This window comes from Prionailurus viverrinus, chromosome C1 (assembly GCF_022837055.1).
Source record: "Prionailurus viverrinus isolate Anna chromosome C1, UM_Priviv_1.0, whole genome shotgun sequence".
Classification (NCBI taxonomy): Eukaryota; Metazoa; Chordata; class Mammalia; order Carnivora; family Felidae; genus Prionailurus; species Prionailurus viverrinus.
The window spans coordinates 192,695,272-192,717,805 of NC_062568.1; the positions used below are offsets into that span (position 1 = coordinate 192,695,272).

Here is a 22,534-nt window from a genome sequence, read left to right on the forward strand (position 1 = left end):
TCTCTGTGTGAGAATCCTGCTACAGGAATACATCAAAATAAAAACCTTCTTCACAGCAAAGGAAACAACCAACAAAACTAAAAGATAACCTACTGAATGGGAGAAGATATTTGCAAATGATATATCCGATAAAAGGTTAGTATCCAAGATGTATTTTAAAACTTACATAATACAAAAAACCACATATAATCTAATTTAAAAATGAGCAGAAGACATGAACAGACATTTCTCCAAAGAATACATACAGATGGCCAACAGACACATGAAAAGATGCTCAACATCACTCATCATCAGGGAAATGCAAATCAAAACCACAATGAAATTTCACCCCACACCTATCAGAATGGCTAAAAACACAGGCGCCTGGCTGGCTCAGTCAGTGGAGCATGTGACTCTTAATCTTGGAGTCATGAGCTCCAGCCCCACATTGGTGTAGAGATTACTTACAAATAAAATCTTTAAAATCAAAAACACAAGAAGCAAGTGTTGACGAGGATGTGGAGAAAAAGGAACCCTCGTGCAGTGTTGGTAGAAAAGCAAATTGGTGCAGCCACTGTGGAAAACAGTATGGAGACTCCTCAAAAAGTTAAAAATAGAACTACACTACAATCCAGTAATTGCACTACTGGGTATTTACCCAAAGAACACAAAGACACTAATTTGAAAAGATACATGTACCCCTATGTTTACTGCAGCATTATTTAAAATAGCCAAATTATGAAAGCAGCCCAAGTATCCATCAATAGATGAATAGATAATATTATTCAGCCATAAAAAAGAACGAAACCCTGCTATTTGCAACAATATGGATAGATCCAGAGAATACAATGCTATACAAAATAAGCCAGTCAGAGCAAAACAAATACCATATGATTTCACTCATACACAGAATTTAAGAAACAAAATAAACAAAGAGGAAAAAAAGAGAGAGACAAACCTAAAAACCAGACTCTTAACTATAGAGAACAAAGAGATGGTTGAGGGAGGAAAGGGGAAAATAATAGGTGAAGAGGATTAAGGGCACACTTATCTTGATGAGCACTAAGTAATATACAGAATTGCTAAATCACTATATTGTACACCTGGAACTAATATAACACTACATGTTAACTACACTGGAATTAAAATAAAATTTTAAAAAAGAAATTAAGTTTATGATATGAAAAAAATTAAAATGAAAATAACCTAACTGCAAGAAAAAAAAATTAGATGAAGGAGATCAAGAACACTTATCATAATGAGCACTGAGTAATGTACAGAATTGTCAATTCACTATATTGTACATCTAAAACTGATATAACACTGTACTTAACTATACTGGGATTAAAATTAAGAAAGAAAGAAAGAAAGAAAGAAAGAAAGAAAGAAAGAAAAGAAAAGAAAAGAAAAGAAAAGAAAAGAAAAGAAAAGAAAAGAAAAGAAAAGAAAAGAAAAGAAAAGAAAAACTGTAGCCTGAGAAGCTAAAGTAACTTGCTTAGGATCATTCAGTTAATAAGTGACCAGTCTGGCTCCAGATTTTATGATCTTAAACCTATGTCATATCATAGTTTTCATTTACCAATGATATCCAGCTTAAGGCCTGGCACATATAGTAGGTTTTCAATAAATATTTGGGGGGGTTTGTAGTACTTTTTTTTTAAGTTTATTTTTATTCATTTTGAGAGAAAAATAGAGAGCAAGTATGGGAGGGGCAGAGAGAGAAGAAGACAGAATCCCAAGCAGGGTCAGCTCTGTGAGCACAGAGCCTGATGCAGGACTCAAACTCACAAACCATGAGATCATGACCTGAGCTGAAATCAAGAGTTGGATGCTGAACAGACTGAGCTGCTCAGGCACCCCTAAATAAAAATTTGTTTAGTGAATAAATAAACATTAAAAACTTACATATGGCTTCCAAAAAACCCAAGGTATCCTAGACGAAGACTAGGTTTTTAAAAAACCTGGATAGAGGGGCGCCTGGGTGGCGCAGTCGGTTAAGCGTCCGACTTCAGCCAGGTCACGATCTCGCGGTCCGGGAGTTCGAGCCCCGCGTCAGGCTCTGGGCTGATGGCTCAGAGCCTGGAGCCTGTTTCCGATTCTGTGTCTCCCTCTCTCTCTGCCCCTCCCCCATTCATGCTCTGTCTCTCTCTGTCCCAAAAATAAATAAACGTTGAAAAAAAAATTTTTTTTAAAAACCTGGATAGAAAAGGACCACTCAAATGAAACTCTACCACATATACAGAAATATGGTTAAGCAAATAAACTTTTGCCCACAAGGTTCTGATCTAGAAGGTTTTGATTATAAATACTAGCTTCTAAAAAGCCCAAAATAGTTTTCTCCTTTAATCAATATCTCCTTGAAATTTATTAACAGTACTAATATATTTTCTTTTTCTTTATATATAAACACCTGCATACAATTTATCACAATTCTGATTTAATAAAGTTTCAATGAATGAGACTTTAGTTAAATCTAAAATTAACTTTGTCCGTCATCTGTTTTAACTTCAGTACAAATGCTATGATCTTTAGATAAAATAGACTAGCCTTCATTCAAATGCTAACTAAAACAAAATATGGATTTTTCCCTACATAAAAAGCAGAGGAGAAAAAAGCAGTTAAAAACCTCTTCAAAGTATAAGGCTTCCTGGAAGATAATGTAATTTAACTCCTTTGGTATTTCTAAAAGTAAATTAAATTAATAATATTAAGATATGTAGGGTTTCTTTGCCTTTTCTGTTCATATTTATTAACTGAGTAATAATAATAAACATTTAATGGGTACCAGACAATGTCTTAAGAGCCTTCTGTGTTTATCTCGTTTAATCCTCATAATAGCCAGAGGTGGTGAATGTTATCCCCATTGCACAGAGGAGGAAACTGATTAAGCAAATGTGCCACTCGGCTATGATTTCTTAGACTGATTCTATAGCCTGCATTCTTAACTTACACTATATAGTAAATCTTCTTTTCAACCTTGTTGCACTAACAGCAAGTACGTAATTACAACTTTATCCTAAATTTTACTCTTAGCACTTTTAATATACAAGTAACATTTTTAGAAATACATATATATTTTTTTAATGTTTATTTTATTTTTGAGAGAGAGACAGAGACAGAGCACGAGCGGGGGAGGGGCAGAGAGAGAGAGGGAGACACAGAATCCAAGCAGGCTCCAGGCTCTGAGCTGTCAGCACAGAGCCTGACGCGGGGCTCGAACTCACAGACCCCGAGATCATGACCTGAGCCAAAGTAGAACGCTCAACTGACTGAGCCACCCAGGCGCCCCTGGAAATACATATATTTTTTTAAAAATCTAATAAAATTGTTTATTCCAAACCTGAGTCCTATAATAAAAACATAGGATTTATACTTTTAACAATGCAAATAGTGCTCACATACTTCAGAAATAAAAGTAGTGGGTTTTTTGATGTTTATTCATTTTTGAGAGACAGAGTGCAAGATGGGGAGGGGCAGAGAGAGAGGGAGACACAGAATCCAAAGCATGCTCCAGGCTCTGAGCTGTCAGCACAGAGCCCGACGAGGGGCTCAAACCCACGAACCGTGAGATCATAACCTGAGCTGAAGTCGGCCGCCCAACCGACTGAACCACCCAGGTGCCCCTAAAATAGCTTTTAATTTGTAGTTAGTAAGGCTAAAAGCAAATAGGATTCCTACACAATAGTTTGCATTATGGTACTAATACTTTCTAATATTTTTGGATACCAGACAAAAAAATAAACACATAAACAAATTCACAACTCATGTTTAGTACATTCTATATATGTACTTGTTAAATTTTAATGTGCATCGAATCAGCTAGCAATCTTGTTAAAATACAGATTCTGATTCAGCAAGTCTGGAATGGAGTCTGAGATTCTGCATTTCTAACAAGCTCCCAGATGTTGCCAATGCTGCTGGCCCAATAGCCACTCTTTGAGTAGCAACGCGTAACTGTGACACAATTAAGTTCCCAAACTAGTGTATATTACAAAGGTGATATAAACAGCTAGCCTTCCTTATCTATAACTTACACACTGGTAACATAATCTAGTTGGAGAAAACAATAAAAATAAGGCAGGCATGGCTCAAACCTAGCACATACCTCTGGATGGCTTGAATCTATTACATTGCTTTTTTGAGGGAGGTTTTTCATAGAAGGACCATGTTTGTAAATAAACTGTCCCATTCCTAATAATTCCAACAAAATGAACTCTAAACCATCTCACTTTTTCCCCCCTCTCATTAAAAAATCTTGGACTTGTTCTATTATTACAGCCAAATGATATATAGGCTAAATAAACTCATCTAATAAATACTTTTCTTTCATTTTGTTTTGACTTATAAAATGTAAATATAAAAGTACAGAGTATATCTTTTAAAAAGACAAGTTTTCAGGGGCGCCTGGGTGGCTCAGTCAGTTAAGCATCTGACTTCGGCCCAGGTCATGATCTCATAGTTCGTGAGTTCGGGGCCCCGTGTCAGGCTCTGTGCTGACAGCTCAGAGCCTGGAGCCTGCTTCGGATTCTGCGTCTCCCTCTCTCTCTGCCCCTCCCTAGCTCATGCCCGCTCTCTCTCTCTCTCGCTCTCTCTGTCAAAAATAAATAAACTTCAAAAAAAATTTAAAAAGACAAGTTTCCATTGACTATAACAATTTCCTTACACAGAAATTCCAAAGTTTCATGTTAAACTCGTTACTATCAATGCCTAGGTCAACTGGTCAGTAAGAAATAAAACCAAATGTTTTTAAGTGAAAAACAAAGTATATAAATGATCTTCATTGCGCACCTCTCACACATTTGCACATCCTTACCTGTGTTTCTGCACTGCTTAATGAATGAAGATCCAAGGATGGGTCTGTTTTGAGTTCAGGTTCAGGAGCTGCAATTGGGGCCTTTAAAATGATCTCTTCATCAAGGCCAGTTCCAAATTCTATCTCCTTCTGACCTCCTTCACATTTCTCTTTAGCTGACTCTACTTCTTTGCCTTCTTCCTCAGACACCTGAGACTTAGGCCTTTTGAGAAACGAGGAGAACAGCCGTGATAAGCCCCTGTTTTCTGATGTCCGTTCCTTGTTCTTGGTTAAGTCTTCATGTGTAGGAGTATCTCCATTAGATGTTTTCAGCTTCTGTTCACACTGATTATCTCCTTCAGCTGCCTCTTGAGAAGGCTCCTCCAGCTGAGTTTCTTGTTGGCCGGAATTTGTGGCTCCCTCACCTTCTTCCTTCTGTTGTTGGTGCTGTGAATTTTCAGCCTCAGCCACTAAACTCTTCTCTGTTGTCATAATGTTGCTATTAAAAAGACAGAAAAGGGGAACTCTTATAATCAAAAAGATTACTGTAGGCAAAACCCTAAATCATGTCAAGTGTGCCAAAATTAATATATTTAGATATTTAATCACCCACAGACAGTACTCCAGTCATTAAGCATGAGACTTTGCATTAAAGTACAAAAAAATACCTTACCTATACATCCTGAATAAATTATTAATGCTGTGACTTGCTAAATATGTGCACATGGAGAAATTACCTTGCCCCTGAGGCCACCTCAGAGAAATGCATATTTTTAATTCAATGCTCAGAACTGTATATAGCAAATACCATTTTATCCTTCCTAAAAAAGGATCTTATTTGTATACTATGCTTATTTGTATACCATCAATCTAATAAAAGTGCAAAGTTTACAGGAATTATCCTTTCCAAAATTCTCTACACCCCAATAAACGGTGAGATTAAAAAGTCCCCAACTCTTTATTGTTCTTTTTCTATGTATTCCTTAGAATGCATTGACTTCTCTAATAAGAACACCAAATGCTGAATTCTGATCAATTATTAGACTTGACAACAGCAATGACAAGTATATGATTAAAATAATCACCAAAAAAATCCTTAAATTTTCATGTTACATTACTAAATTACAGGCTCTTACAAAAGTATCCTGCTATAAGTTCTTTAAGATATTTTTTCTTCTGAAAAATATGATTCTGAATACTTAGTGTATAAGAGTAGACAGTGAAGCTATTACAATAGAGAAAAATAGAAAATAACAGAAAAATAAAGGAGCAAAATAGAGAAGACAGATTTAGAAAGCAAATGCTGAGAGCAAAGGAAAGAAAAGAAGGCAGGCTATAGACCTCACATATTTGAAACTTGTTGGTTTCTAGCCTCTTAATCTCAAAAATCCCAGTATTATTAGTCAGGTCTCATAATAATAGACAAAAAACATCGTCACATCTACTTTACTAAAGAATAACCAACATACAAGGGAACTTTTGTGACACCAGGAAATAAAGTTGACTATTGATGATCTTACATGTTGATTCACTACTAAGAAGTACTCAGGGGCGCCTGGGTGGCTCAGTCGGTTGAGCGACTGACGTCGGCTCAGGTCATGATCTCACGGTTTGTGAGTTCGAGCCCCGCATCAGGCTCTGTGCTCACAGCCCAGAGCCTGGAGACTGCTTCTGATGCTGTGTCTCCCTCTCTCTCTGCCCCTCCCCAACTCATGTTCTCTCTGTCACAGAAATAAATAAACATTAAAAAAAAAAATTTTTTTTAAGTACTCCATTTAAAAAGTGGCATCTACCATGTCTTCACATCTGCTTCACACTGTTTAAACGAAGTAATTTTATTTGAATGTTCACAATCCAAATTAATAAACTATATTTAGCTCATTCCCTCCTCAGGCCCTTTGCACTTGCAGTTCTTTCTACCTATGATGTATTTCTCCTGGCAATTATTTTAAGCATTAAAAATATTTTAAATGATAAAAAATTTACCAAAGCACATTTTCTACTCTCATTTACTAAGTCATAAAAGTTTACTCTGTGCTACTAAAATATGCAATTCAGTCTTATAAGCTACTTAAAACATTTACTGACCAATATACATTCTTCATTTGTTACCTTTGAGTGAGGTACATTTGTACTTAAATAAAATAAAATTGTCTTCAATTTCTCCTATTAGGAGTAGGCAATTGATTTTTCCAAAATTCTTTTTTTTTAATCTCTAAGTAATCAAACGACCAAAAAGAAAACCTGGACATCAAACTACTATTTATTCTAAAAGACTAATGATTTGATTTGAGAGCACCAGTTTATTTCATACTTCCTTTGCAAAAATAGAGGATGGGATGAGAATTTAGCATTATTTCCCATGAGTTTCATATATGACTTTATCATTCACCCTACTAAAAAGGTACCAAAACCACTGCTACATTAAAATTTTCCCATACAACAGACTATAGCAAGGTCTCTCATAAAGGTCTATTTTAAAAAATTACAAATCTTTTGTGAAAGTTTTAGCAGATGTGAAAATCACTTAAGCCCCACTTCTAACAGTATTTTACCTACATCTTACTGTAAATAAAGAGTATGTATTTATTCCCATGTTTTATATTTTTTTTCATATAGTTTTAAAAATAGAAAATATTTTGTAAGGATATTTTTATAATTGCTTTCACATGAAAGGGAGTCTTTAAGAAAGTAACTGAATGAGTAAAAGTACTCAATTGTTTAAAAAAAAACACACAGATGGTAACAATCCATATGCTATATATGTACTTGTTAAATTTTAATGTGCACTGAATCACCTAGAAATCTTGTTAAAATACAGATTCTGATTCAGCAAGTCTGGAATGGAGCCTGAGATTCTGCATTTCTAACAAGCTCCCAGATGTTGCCAATGCTGCTGGCCCAATGGCCACTCTTTGAGTAGCAAGGCATTTAAAAAAAAGATTATTACTTTTGGACCATACTCAAAATGCCTAAGAAATAAAGATGGCAAAAAGCTACATTTAGAAAGTAGAACAGTGAAAAATACTTGACACAATAAATGCTCAACAAATGCTCACTGAGATAATGAATGAAGCAAAGAATGCAACATATTGTTAAATGTAGAAGCTGAACGATTAACGTTTTTCAGAATTCTTTTTGTTACTTAATCAAAAGTTAATTGAAAATTTTATCCATAGAGCTATGGTAATTCCAAATTGTCCAAGTAGTCATACTCGGCAAGTCATACTTTCCCAAAATCAGTGCTCTTGGTATCTCCACTGGTATGACCTCTTTGATACATTTAGGAATGAATGATCAAGACATATGTATAAAGTGATTCAACAACTTTATACATTATGCTGTGTTCACCACAAGTGTAGCTACCATCTGTCCCAATACATCGCTATTACGGTATCATTGACTATATCCCTTATGCTATATCTTTTAATCCTGTGCCTTACTTTATTCCATAACTGGAAGCCTGTATCTCCTACTCCCCTTCACCCATTTTACCCAACCCTCTACCCTCCTCCCCCAGCAACCATTAGTTTGTTCTCTGTATTTAAAAATCTGATTCTGTCTTTGTTTATTCATTTGTTGTTGCTTTTGTTATTGTTTTAGAGTCCACTTACGAGTGAAATAATATATTTGCCTTTCTCAGTCTTATTTCACATAGCATAATACCCTCCAAGTCCATCCATGTTGTCTCAAATGGCATGATCTCATCCTTTTTATGGCTGTGTAATATTCCATCACACACGCGCGCACGCACACACACACACACATATTAACCACATCTTCTTTATCCATTTCTCTATTGATAGACACTTAAGTCACTTCCATATCATGGCTATTATATATAATGCTGCATTAAACATAGGGGTGCATGTATCTTTTCAAATTAGTGTTTTTATTTCCTTTGGATAAACAATCACGGAATTATTATTATATAAATTCTGTGTCAACTGTACTCACATTTAAAAAAAATTAGCCACCAAGACACTATCAACTCACCTTGTTTTAACTACCTGCATGGCACTTATTGTCTAAAATTACCTTGCTTATTTGCTTTCCTTTTTTCCTTTTTTTTTTTTTTTTGAACTGTCTGCCCTCCCCAACAGAATGTACAGCACCTATGAGGGCAGTGTCTCTGTCTTGTTTAGCAGAAACTCACAAGTATGTCAAAATGTCTGATAAATAGAAAGTGCTCAATAAATACCTTTAAATAAAAAAAGATATATGAATAAAGAATTAGAGAATAACATCAATCAGTGCAAAACAGATACATCTGCCATATAATTGGACATATTGTAAAAAGCAATGTAAGTAAAGAACAGGTAAGAGCCCAATATAAAGAAAAGGCATACAAGCAGAAGGGCAAAAGAATTCTATTGGACATACTAAAACCAACTTCAGGTAATATCATACATTAAATGCAGGAAAACAACCAGGAAATCAGATAATGTAGTTAGTATTCAGCAGAGATGTTATAATTCAGCGCATGCGAGGAAAAATAAAAATAAATTAAAGATAGTTTTCATGCATGTTCTTTCCAGCCATGCATACATGAGTAGCAACACTATTAGTAAGAGCCACAAAACCATAGGGGATTGAGAGTAGGAAGAGAATATTAAATGAAAACAATAAACCAGGCAAGAATCTCCAGTTAGCTGAGGCTGATCAGGATTAAACAAAAACTAAATAGCAGAAAGAAAACATCCTATGGACCATTTACTAAAAGCTCAAATAAGCTCATCCTTACAAATCTGTTATACATGCAGCCAAGTTCTTCAGGTTACAAATGATAAGATGGGTAACCAGAGGAAAAGACACAAAGAAATCAAGCAGCAAACACAGGGTAAATGCTCTACAAACAGGCCCTTCCTGTTTGTAGTAAATGATACTCCTTTCATGCTTGATACAAGACCCAAAAGAAGGTATCTATTTACTTAATGTCAGAAAGAGGTCTTTCGATTAAAAAAAAAAAAAAAAAAAAAAAAACCAGCAATGAAGACAAAGCAGTGAGTTCCCATTCCATCTCAAACTTAATCCTCCAAACCCTTGGAATTATACCCCATCTGGTATAAAACAAGATACACTTGTTTTAACAGGGTGCATCTGTTGACTTCAGGCAAATCAGATTTTTAAATAACTGATACTGAGCAGATTTGCAAGGGCTGGACAATATCTTTCACCTTTTCTGTATCTCTTTCTAACATTAGTATAGTCCATACTCCATTAATGTTTCCTAGGTGGAAAACTTAGTAAAAACACTACAGTTTGGCACCACTCAGAAAATTCCTTATGATCACCATTTATGGATGAAGTATAATGATTTAGGTATTGGTAACACTCTTCAAATTAGCTCTGTGTACTAATCTATCAAGCTTTTCTGAGTGCTAATCATGTGTAAGGTTTGGGCTTAGCAACTGAAAGGGACCCAAAAAGAACTGAAAGGGACCCAAAAAGAGACAAGACATACAGGTATCCCCCACTTTTTGAAAGTTTGAGTGATGCCACTTTGCTTTCAAGAAAAACATACATTAGCACAGATCTTCCTCCACTTATGATCCAGTTATGTCCTGATAAAACCACAGTAAATTGAAAATATTATAAGTTGTAAGTACATTTAATACACCTAACTCACAGAACATCAGAGCTTAGCCTCGCCTACCTTAAACATAATTTACATTAGTCTACAGTTAGGCAACATCATCTAACAAACTCTACTGAATTATAATGTGTTGGGTAATGCATGTAATTTATTGAATACTGTACTGACAGTGAAAAACTGGTTGCGGTATGGTTGTAAGTGTATTGGTTGTTTACCCTCATAATTGCGTGGCTGTGAGCTCTGGCTCACTGCTGCTCTCACCACTGCTACCGCCCAGCATCACAAAAGAGTATGATATTGCATATCACTATCCCAGGAAAATATCAAAATTCAAAACTCAAAGCATAGTTTCTCGTGAATGTGTAATAGCTTTTGTACTAATGTAAAATCAGAAAATTGCAAGCTAAGCCATCATAAATTGGGAACCATCTATGCCTGTTTTTACTAACTGAAAGAAATCTGAAGAGGATTTGAACTTTTCCAAAAAAAGAAAAAGAAAAGAGCATTCAGCATTTGTTCTGCAGCAAGCCATTATAGAGACAGAGTACACCCTGAGCAGCGACAGGATAGCACCACCAAGCTCCTTCCAGGAACTACACTCAGTATCTCAGCATCAAGCCTACCATAGCTTTGAACGGTGTCTATGAGTATCTTTGCTTTATCTAGACTTACTTTGTGCATCTATTAGCAAGATGTGTCCAAAGGTATCAGAAAAGCTTTAAGAGAGGTTATTTTTTTGGATCCGGGAACGCCCCCAAATTTTTCCATATAATTGAATGGGTAATTGCTTCTTTGCATTTGGCTTTCCATTTTGGCTTACAAAAGGTTTCATAGGAATACTCTACTTTCAGAAAGCAGGGGCATCCAGTATATATAAATAACTAAAACACCAGGTACTACCTGGTGCTTAATCAGACAAAGCCTCAAGAGTGGAACCAATTAAGCATTAGAGAAGTATAAAGTAAGAACTTTCAATTAGAGTGATCACAAAAGGCCATATGGAAAAGGTGGTTTTTAAGTTACAGTTTGAAGAGTGAGTGTAAGATGTTAATAGAAATTTGAAGTGCAAAGGCCAAATGGAAATGCAGACAAGAGAACAGACATTACTAAGAATATTGTAGCTATTCAGGAACTAGTAAGTAGTCCATACTTGTTAGAAAAGGGCTACAAAAGGGAAGTAGAAGGAAGTAAGGTTAGAATAGAGTTACCACTGAAAATTAATTCTAACTAAAATAATAATAGTAGATACCGTTTACTGAGTACTTACTAAATACCACCGATTATTCTACTTTACCATGTTCTCTTACAACTACTCTATAAGGTAGGTGTTTTTGTTTCCCAGATAAACAAACAGGTTCTAGGAGGTTTAAAAATTTGCCTCAGATCACAGACCTAAACCATGCTTTATTGAAACAGGGTTGTATTCTATTGTAAATATTGTAGAATATTATAGAATATTGTAAATAGGGTGGAATTCTATTGTAAATTCCCAGAATAGTATCTTTCTAAAACTTGGTCCATCACATGCTTCTACCTCACTGTTCTCTGCCAAATAAGCCCCTGTTAAGAATTTACAGACAAGCTATTCAATCTGGCCAAGACCACCTCCATGCCCACGAGTTTCAAATCCCCTGCTCATGTACATACTTCTTCCATACGGTGTAAGGAAACAGATAAGCAAAGAAGACAGATTATGAAAGGACTTGGCTAACATGCTTAATAGTTCAGACTTTATCCTAAAGGCAGTGGAGAACCACTGAAGGTTTTTAAGCAGGGAAGTAGGTAAACAAAGTAGAGGCAGGAGAGGCTAGAGGCAGAGAGAAACTCAACAAATGATTGGGTAAATTCAGGTTATCAGTGAAAAAAATTCACAATAGGGATCCCTAGGGAAGCTGAAACCAATACGGGAGGGAGAAACTTGAAAAGCCTTGCAACCAAAGCTTAAGAACTACTGTCCTCCTTAGTCTCTCGAGCTTATTTCATTAGCATGCTTCTCATTAACCCAGGCAGTTTCGTGTCTGAGTCTGAGGTCTTTTTATAATACACCTTCCTTGACCCACTGATAAATGGCTTAATAAAAGAACTATAGCAATAGAACCAAAACAGAAGAGAGAGGTGGCTATCTCATGAGCGTCTCAATACAACACATCCAAAATTAAACTCTTGATTCTTTCTTTTTCCTATCCCAGCAAACAGCTCAGTCCTACCATTCCGTAGCTCAAACCAGAAACTTAAGCTCCAGCCTTGTCTCAGTCTTCTCCATTTCCCTTCCCAATCAAATCCATCTGTTGGTCCCACAGAGTCTATATTTAGAATCGATCCATTTTTCTCCTTCTATACGGCTACCATGTTTGTGCAAGCCTCCTTCATTTCACCTGAACTATATAGCTCCTTGAATGATCTCAACAACCTCGCTTTGTTCCACTTTCCTCTTGGCCTCTATATTCTAATCATACTAGCCAAGTGCTTTCCTCACTTAAGACATTCATCGTGCATGCCATTTCCTTAGACTGGAATACACCCTACCTCCTGCAAAAAGTCTGGTGTCTTCTTATACTTCAAGTTTCAGCTTGAATAATCCCTCCTCCAAACAAGCTTCCTTGATTGTCCTAATATTTACAAAGTCTCCCCCATAAGTCCCTTCTCTAGTTCTCTATCCCAGAGCCTACTTATTTCCTTCATAGCACTTCTCTCAATGTATAAGAACATACTGAACATTTACTGTTTAATATCTGTCCTCCCCACTATACCACTTCCAACTACACTGTAATACCCATGACAGAAGGGCTGTTTTCCCTTCCACAGTATACCTAGTACCTAACACAGAACTTGTGTGCTAGGTTTAGCACAGAACACAGTAGGTACTCAGTATTTGTTCAGTAAATGAATATAAAAAAGGATAAATGAATAACTTAGGCTTAACCATATATTATACATATACAAGATGGAGGTTAGCCAATTTGACAACAGTTCATAAGAAAAGGATATTAAGGAGCACCTGGGTGGCTCATTCAGTTATGCGTTCAGCTCTTGATTTCAGCCTCAGGTCAGGATCTCACAGTTTCGTGGGCTCAAGCCCCAAGTCGCACTCTGTGCTAGTGGTGTGGAGCCTGCTTGGGATTCTCCCTCTCTCTCTCTGCCCCTCCCCAGCTTGGGCGCTCGTGCATGCTTGCTCTCTCTCTCTTTCTCTCTCAAAATAAAATTTTTTTTAATTTTTAAAAAGAAAAATAATGGGGAAAAAACAGAAAAATAAAGGAGAAAAGGCTCTTTCGCTTCTCTACTCAGACAACAGAATTCAGGGGCATTCTTTTAGATGGAAAGAAAAAATGTTCAAATATTGAAGTTTCAAAAAATATGCAGAAAATAGTTTCCCAATAAAAGCAATCCCTCAAAACCACAGGAAAGTGTCTTTCCTTGATAACTCAATTTAAGTACACCAATTAGCACTTCTAGAAAAATAGGATAACCACCTATGGGGTTTTCAGATAAAAATGGTAGTTTAAAATACACAAAAAAATTCCTTCATGATTCTCCATCCTCCCAAAATTATTTTGACCTTAAACTACTCCTAGACTTTTTTTAAAAAAATTTTTTAACGTTTATTTCCTTTTGAGAGAGACAGAGAGAGGGACAGAGCATGAGCAGGGAAGGGGCAGAGAGAGGGAGACACAGAATCCGAAGCAGGCTCCAGGCTGTCTGCACAGAGCCCAACGTGAGGCTCGAACCCACAAACCATGAGGTCACAACCTGAGCCAAAGTCGGATGCTCAACCAACTGAGCCACCCAAGTGCCCCAAACTACTCCTAGACTTTTAAAGAATACTTGCCATAATGAGCGAATCAGAAATGTCACTCAGCATGAACATGCTGTTTTCAACAACTTGATTTTTAATTTAAGACATTTCTGGGTGACTAACACCATTGAATCAACTCATTCAAAGATATTTTCAAATAAACAAACTTATCTCCTTCTAAGAAGACCAAAAAATAAAAATAAAAAAATGCTCTTCACTTCTCTATAGAATTCAAGCTTGCACTAAGACAATGTCTGGACATATTCTAAAATTATACCACCTAGGCTCTCCCAAAAGGACACACTAACCCCCATGAATACTAGGCATCACTGAAGAATTGGTGAAACCAAAAAAATTCGTTTTCCAAAGAATTGAGTTTTACTCCTTTTTGGTGTCAAAATGTGTCAGGTTAGCCGTTCAGAATGGAAATCTTTTATAGAATGGATATGCTTCCTGTTTCATCTAAATAACCTGCAGAACATAATTAAACTTTTACTGATTTAGTTACCATCATGAACCTCAATTACTATGTAGTGCCAATGTCCTCAAGGGCTATTAAGGTCTGTGGGGATGCTGAGCTCTGCCACAGGAATACATGAGCATTGGGTTTTTTATTTTTTGTATCTGCCTTTAATAGTTTTCCTATTTGTTTATTTGCAGAAATTAACTCAAATTGCTTGCAGATGTCAAGGTGGCCTGCCAATAAGTAGCTTCCAACATCTCTTCTTCTGCTATTTGCTAATCTACCATTGACTCGCAAACTAAATAGCCAAGAGTATTAAGTCATGTCTAAAATAAGAAGAATAAGACTAATGCTTCATGTTAATGGAATAACCTCAACACGTGTATCTTATGAAACATACTCTGGACCTTCAAATACCATGTAAGCCTACAATGAAGTTCCCATTATATCATGACTAGCAATTAGAGGCTGTGAATAAGCTACATCAATATAAAGACATTCTCTTTCTTTATAAGTAGAGATCAAAAGTCTTTAGTGCTGTTATTTATATAAGGAGTTGTATTCATATAAACTCTTCCGGAAAACAAAGAACAATGTAATAGTGTAGTCTGAAAGTGTAACAGAAAGGAAGTACTTCTTAAAAGCTCAAAAATCTCAAGGCAAATACATACAAAAACCTGAAAATTTCTAACAGCAAAGTAGTTTTCCCCAAGACTACTAAATTTTTCTTACATCTGATTTTCCTTCTATTATCTTAGAGCCAATTCAATCTAGCAATACCTACTAATTTCTAAACTCAAAAAGTTCTCTCAGATTTATTATATGGGTAAAATTTCACTACAGTAAATAAAGTGAACATCAAATACCATCTGACTAGGGTACAAGTATGAATCAGAAACTTGCACTGGACAGTGACTTGTTTAAGGAAACATTCTAAAGATTCTAAAGACTGGAACAGAGGTTATGGTTGCCTTCCACCACTGATAATGTGAAAAATATACTACAGACTACCAGAAGATAAAATGCTTCCTTACACAGTTTTAACCCTGACACAGAGAAAATATCTACCAACAGTAAGTATTTCAGGAGGTGAGTGGGGGGAGGGGTTAAATTGGTGATGGGGATTAAGTAGTGCATTTGTTGTGATGAGCACTGGGTGATGTATGTAAGTGTTGAATCACTATTTTGTACACCTGAAACTAACATCACACTGAATGTTAACCAACTGGAATTTACATAAAAACTTAAAATTTTTTTTGCATTAAGTTATAAATAAATAGATAGATAGATAGATAGATAGATAGATTCTATAGCTGTAAATCCGAGGAGGTTATGATTTGTTGTCCAATGAAGAATAAATGTCTTCTGTCCAAACAACAGCAACACAACAGAAGTTTTCATAATAACAAATAAAAGTCCAATAAACTCCTTCACTCTTAAAAGAATAATGGTATATTTCAGATAACCCACTATTTGCTAACAGAATTCAAGTATTGACTAAGCTTGATGACATTTTTCTCTCAAAAGGGAGGGGGCTGGGGCACCTGGATGGCTCAGTTAGTTAAGCATCTGACTTCCGCTCAGGTCATGATCTCAGAGTTCACGGGTTTGAGCCCCACATCAGGCTCTGTGCTGACAGCTTAGAGCCTGGAGCCTGCTTCGGATTCTGTGTCTCCCTCTTTCTTCCCCTCCCCCACTCTCACTCCATCTCTCTCTCTCTTTCTCTCTCATAAATAAATAAACATTAAGAAGGGAGAGGGGCCCTATTAATTCCAAGCAATAAAGAATAATTGGTTGGTAACATGATCATATCAGGGAACTTGGCAGAAAATAACAATTTCACAAAGTTTTTATACTGAGAAAAGAGGTCAGTCAAATTTGTAAGCTTATTACAAACAATTTTTTAAATTTTAGGGGGGAGGCAGGGGGGAGAGAGAGAGAGAAAGGGGGGGGGGGGAGAATCCTAAGCAGGCTCCACGCTCAGCACAGAGTCCAACACAGTGCTAGATTCCATGACCCTGGGATCATGACCTGAGCCAAAATCCAGAGTTAGACTTTCAACCAACTTAGTCACCCAGGTGACCCATAAACAAATTCTGAAAACACATGAAAGAAAAGGCATGATTACATGGCCCAGGATTGTACAAAAATATAGAACTCGTAAGGACAAGGTAATTCTGGAAAGTAAAGTTCATTCATTACAGGTCACAGATTAGATATTAAGTACCAGGTTCTTTTCTAGGCCCTGGGGATATGGCAGTGAAATTGTCTTTACACAATCAGAAATTTTTAGAAAAACATGAAGAAATTATTAAAGACACAGTCATGAACAGCAGGAAGATTAAAAATAGCATTGCAAAGGAATACTTATAAAAATAATGGCCAAAAGGCTAAGGCCACTAAAGGATAGAGCTTTAAAAAAAAAACAAAAAAAAAGAAAAGAAAAGAAAAACAAAAAACCTTCTAAAAATGTCAAGAAAGAGTGGGAAAGCAGGAGAAAGAAAAGAAGGTCAAAGCCAGACTACAGCTTGAAAAAAAACAGAACACTGTTAACAAGTGTCAGAGACCAAATCACCTATGTTCTTTAAAATGAAACAATAAATGAAACTGAGCCTGGGTGACTCAGTTGCAAGTGTCTGCCTCTTGATCTCACCTCAGGTCATGATCTCACAGTTGTGAGATTGAGCCCGACTTTAGGCTCTGCACTGACAGCATGGAGCCTGGTTGGGATTCCCTCTTTCTTCTCTCCCTCTGCCCCTCCCCCTCTCCCTCTTTTGCTCTCTCAAAAATAAATAAATAAACATTAAGAAGAAAACAACATAAAAGAAGAATTTATAGTCAAAGATAGTTCAGGCTAGTATAAGTAATCTTACACATTAAAATGTGTTTTGTTCTTCACTTCCAGAAAAATTGTATTTCAATGTAACTTGCAAATTTGATCTCTGATTCATTAATATACCATCGTCCTTAGCAAATTTGCAGCTGTATGATTGGATCATAGTTCAAAAATATCTCAAGCTGGAAAGACAGATAAAAATAATCAAGGTGGCATTTAAAAGAAAAGTAAGGTTTCTGCATTGAAGTTTGAAAAATAATTACAAAGAAAAAAAAGTGGAAATAAATATTAATCAGAGAACAGATGAAAAAATTAACTATGAATTAAGAGGACAGAAATTACAGCAGTGAAAATGAACTAGAACTACACATATCAACATAGATGAATCTCATGTGCTGTCAGCACAGAGCCTGAAGCGGGGCTCGAATCCACGAACTGTGAGATTATACCTGAACAGAAATACAGAGTCAAATGATTAACAGACTGAGACACCCAGGCACTCCACAAGCAATACAATTATATGTCACATATATGTGCATATATATATATATATATATATATATATATATATATATGGCCTAGAAATACATATTTAACAAAAGTATAAAGAAATGTATAATCTCAAAATTTAGAATAGTGGTTACCTCCAGAAACAGGGAAGGAAATGAGATTGGAGAGGTACCAAAAGGACTCTCAGTAATGTTCAATTTTGTAAATTGGGTAATGTTTGTCTTTTTCTGTTCCTTAAATATTTTACAATAAATTTTATAGAATTACATAATCATATTATGAAAACAACTCGGTAACATTATTTTTCAAAGGTTCATGTGAACCAAAAATGCAATGTGGTTCCTAAAAAGATTAACATAATCTTGATAGAAGTGTGGTATCCAGATTATAGGAATAAAGGAGCCACTGTATTCTTTCTAGTTAACCACAGAATATTGTTTCATTCTGAGCACCACATTCTAACCAGGACATTAATAAAACAGGGTATATTCAATGACCAGAATGATGAGGAATCTAGAGACCATGACCTCAGATAATCAATCAAAAGAAGTGAGGATAATAAGGATAGAAGGATAATAAGACTAAAGGGAGAAACTATATAGTTATCTAAATATAAAAGCAAGAGTAAGATGAGGGGATTAAAATGTGGCATATACATGCAATGGGATATATTCAGCCTTTAAAAACATTGAAATTCTGATACATTCTATAACATAGATGAATCTTTTTTTTTTTTTTAAGTTTATTTTTGACAGAGAGAGACAGAGCATGAGTGGGGGAGGGGCAGAGAGAGGGAGACACAGAATCCGAAGCAGGCTCCAGGCTCTGAGCTGTCAGCACAGAGCCCGACATGGGGTTCAAACCCATGAACTGTGCGATCATGACCTGAGCCAAAGTCGGACACTCAACCGACTGAGCCACCCAGGCGCCCCTAACACAGATGAATCTTAAAAACATTATGCTGAGTGAAAGCATTATGCTAAGGCAGACACCAAAGGACAAATACTGTGTGATTCCACTCACATGTGATACCTAGAAGAGTCAAATTCATAGAGACAGCAAACAGAATGGTAGTAAGTAGTTCGCAGTGGTATGGGGGGCTGGGAGAAGTGGGGAATAGGGAGTTATTGTTTAATGGGGGAAGTTTCAGTTTGGGATGATAAGAAAGTTCTAGACATGCATAGTTGGAATGGTTGCATGACAATGTGGATATACTTAATGTCACTGAACCATATACTTAAACATGAAGACAATATATTTTATGTTATGTATGTTACCACAAGTTTTTTTTTAATTTTTTTAATGTTTATTTATTTCTGAGACAGAGAGACAGAGCATGAGTGGGGGAGGGGCAGAGAGAGAGGGAGACACAGAATCAGAAGCATGATCCAGGCTCTGAGCTGTCAGCACAGAGCCCAACATGGGGCTCGAACTCACAGACCGCAAGATCATGACCTGAGCCGAAGTCGGATGCTCAACCAACCCAACCAACCAACCCAACTGAGACACCGAGGCGCCCCATCCACAAGTTTTTTTAAAAAAGGAAAGAGTAAGTTTTCTCTGAAATTCCAAATCCTAAGTATCTCTCCTGTGTACCCCTCTAGTTATGGTATTTTCATATTTGTTACATTGTACTTTACTATAATTGCTTGCTTAAAATGTTCCAAAGGCAACAACTCAGTCTTTATATCCTTTGCATTTACTACAATGATTGACACTCAAGTATTTGATGAATAAATAAAAACATTTTCTAGATACTGCAGGGGATACAAAAATGAGTAAAACGTAAGTCATGCCTTCAAAGAGCTTAAAATTCTGTATAGAAATAATTTTTTGTTTTCTGATTGGTAACCCACTGTTAAAATGGCTATCCCTTCATTCTAGTTTGGTATCACTGTTAAAATCATGTAAATCTACAACTGAAAAAGCCCTTAGCTATCAACTATCTAATTCATTCAAATATGAGGTCACTAAGGTTCAGAGAAGATAAGTAAAGTCATTTACCTAAGATCACTCAGCTAATGGTGACCTTAATAACTAATAACCTAAGAACTATTAATTTAGCTAATAACTAAGCCAGCATGGTAGGAATACAGGCATTATGACCCTTGGGCCATTGCTATTTCCATTACAACATCATAAATCCTTATCTTTATGTAACAAATCAGCATCCCAGTGGAGCTAGGTAACAGTGCATAAGACAGAGTTAAGGAAGATGAGTTTCCTTTTACCTACAGTGATCTCAAACTAATACCAAATGGCATAAAAGATGCCTCTGATTCAAAAGCCACAGTCCATCCAAATGAAATGGGAAACTCCAGCCATAGGTGTCATCCTTTTAAATGTCCCACTAATACAATTCTCCAAGCACCATCCAGTTAATTATTACAGCCATAGTTGGGCTGTCAAGTATCCTATATATAACAATGGTCCTCTGCAACTTATTCTGCTGAAATGAAAGCTTTTAATACATAATTGTCTATATTTGAAAGGAAAATTGCGAGTGGGTGTATGTCTATAATAAGATATTTATAACACTCTAGTCTAACATCCTGACAGTTGGCATCATATAAATCAGTTCTAATCCCAAGAACTTAGAATCCTGGAAACAAGCATTTTCCACTAAGCATGCATGCATATGCATGTGCACAAACACACAACAACCAATTGACATTTCAACATGATCTCCAAACATCTTCTTTCTCCCTTCCCAATAAGGCACTACATGGGAACCTGGCAACACAAAAAAGCTGAAGATATAAAGACTCACTCCGACAATGGCTGTTCAAAATTATTAGAATTTGCTTTCTGCCAAGCAACTTACAGGACTCATAAGGATTTCCCACCATAGAACTTTAGGAAGTATGTAAATGACTTCCACAGAATCTTCATAGTTCTAAAATACAAGTTTATGTTAGAAAAATCTACTCTGGGGGCTCCTGGGTGGCTCAGTCAGTTAAGCATCTGACTTCAGCTCAGGTGATGATCTCACAATTCATGAGTTTGAGCCCCACGTCAGCTCTGCGCTGACAGCTCAGAGCCTGGAGCCTGCTTCAGATTATGTGCCTCCCTCTTTCTCTGTCCCTCCCCTGCTGTGCTCTCTCTTTCTCTCAAAGTAAATAAATAAACATTTTTAAAAATTAAAAAAAAGGAAAAATGTACTCTGAGTTCTTTGAATTATATCCCTTAGTCATGAGGAGTTTCATTTGACATGGTTATATCCCCCATTTATCAACTTCCAATGTATTCATTATATTGCCCAGACACAATTTTCCACACCAATGTCTCCAAATTAGTTTGTATAAACAGAAAGAGATGACTTAATCCTTATTCTAGAAATACATAATAAGTCCATATTTCCTACATCATGGAATATGGGTGAAATAGAAATTATCAAGTTTATTTCTAAAGATGCAGATCTATCCACCAAGTCCAACACTGAAACACAGCTAAGAAATAAAACATGACCCCACATTTCAGCATGTCTAAAAACATCCTATTCCTTTTAGGGGAGGAACAAAAAAATCTTTCCATTCCTTTTTTCTCTACGTGCTTTAAATACAATTCTTCCTGCAGATACTGTTTTTTCTAGCACAGCATCATGAAATTCCAGACCAACATAGTGACCTAGTATTTCTCTAGTAGCTATCATTAGGAAGGAATATAAGTTATAATGCTGCTTATATTAAAAATACAAGAAAACACAGTTTTCAAGTATAGAAATAAGAACACTGGGAAACAATAGATAATGTGGTATGAGAAAGATATATTTGAAAACCAAGGACCTAAAATTGTCTATCAATGTAATTCAACCACCTAAAAAAGAGCTCATTGTGCAGATAAAGATCACATACTATAAAAATCAGGTTCAAACCATTTCTAATTGTTTACAAACAGAAACAAAAGCATTTGTGTTTAAAATAACAATTTTCCTACAATAATTGGAACAGCTCTTTACGGAATTAAGAAGAAATAGCTAAATAATTTTTTTTATCAAATATCCATTATACCTTCAATTTATAGCAACACAGGGGAGAAGCAACTCTCCAAAAAAATTACTCCTTCAGTGAAAAAACAAAAAAAGAATACCTTTGAGTTAAAAATCTCTCAGTCCTGGGGCACCTGGGTGACTCAGTCAGTTGAGTGTCTGACTGTGGCTCAGGTCATGATCCCACAATTCATGAGTTCAAGCCCCACACTGGGCTAGCTGCTATCAGCACAGAGCCCGCTCTGTCCCCCTCTCTCTGTCCCTCCCTCACTTGTGCTCTCTCAAAAATAAAATAAAACATTAAAAAAACCCAAACCTCTCAATCCTTCTCATGACAATGAGTAAAAAGCTTCATTTTTGCTCATATTACATGAAGATAATAGACTCAACATGGAAAGGACTTTAATAAGTTATCTAACTGCTCACTCAGCACAGGAATCCTTTCTGACCTATTGCCAACCAGAGGTAAGCAATCTAGCTCTCATTTAAACACTTCTGATGGCAAGGATGCTGACTTTACATACTCCACTGTTAGGTACTCACTCTAGAAAGATCTTCCCTTACATTGAACCCAAAT

The 22,534-nt window shown here is 36.2% G+C and overlaps 1 protein-coding gene across 13 annotated transcripts in view; it reads right to left on the reverse strand.

The window, feature by feature from the left end:
- EPB41 (erythrocyte membrane protein band 4.1) overlaps positions 1–22,534 on the reverse strand; it is a 200,042-nt gene that overhangs the window by 110,395 nt on the left and 67,113 nt on the right. For 12 of the 13 annotated variants that reach the window (XM_047872667.1, XM_047872668.1, XM_047872678.1 and 9 more), the window contains one exon: positions 4,793–5,270. In XM_047872667.1, coding sequence (XP_047728623.1) covers positions 4,793–5,263 — 471 coding nt within the window. In that variant the 5' untranslated portion in view covers positions 5,264–5,270. The remainder of the gene's footprint in view (positions 1–4,792; positions 5,271–22,534) is intronic. The other variant, XM_047872671.1, reaches the window with a different exon arrangement.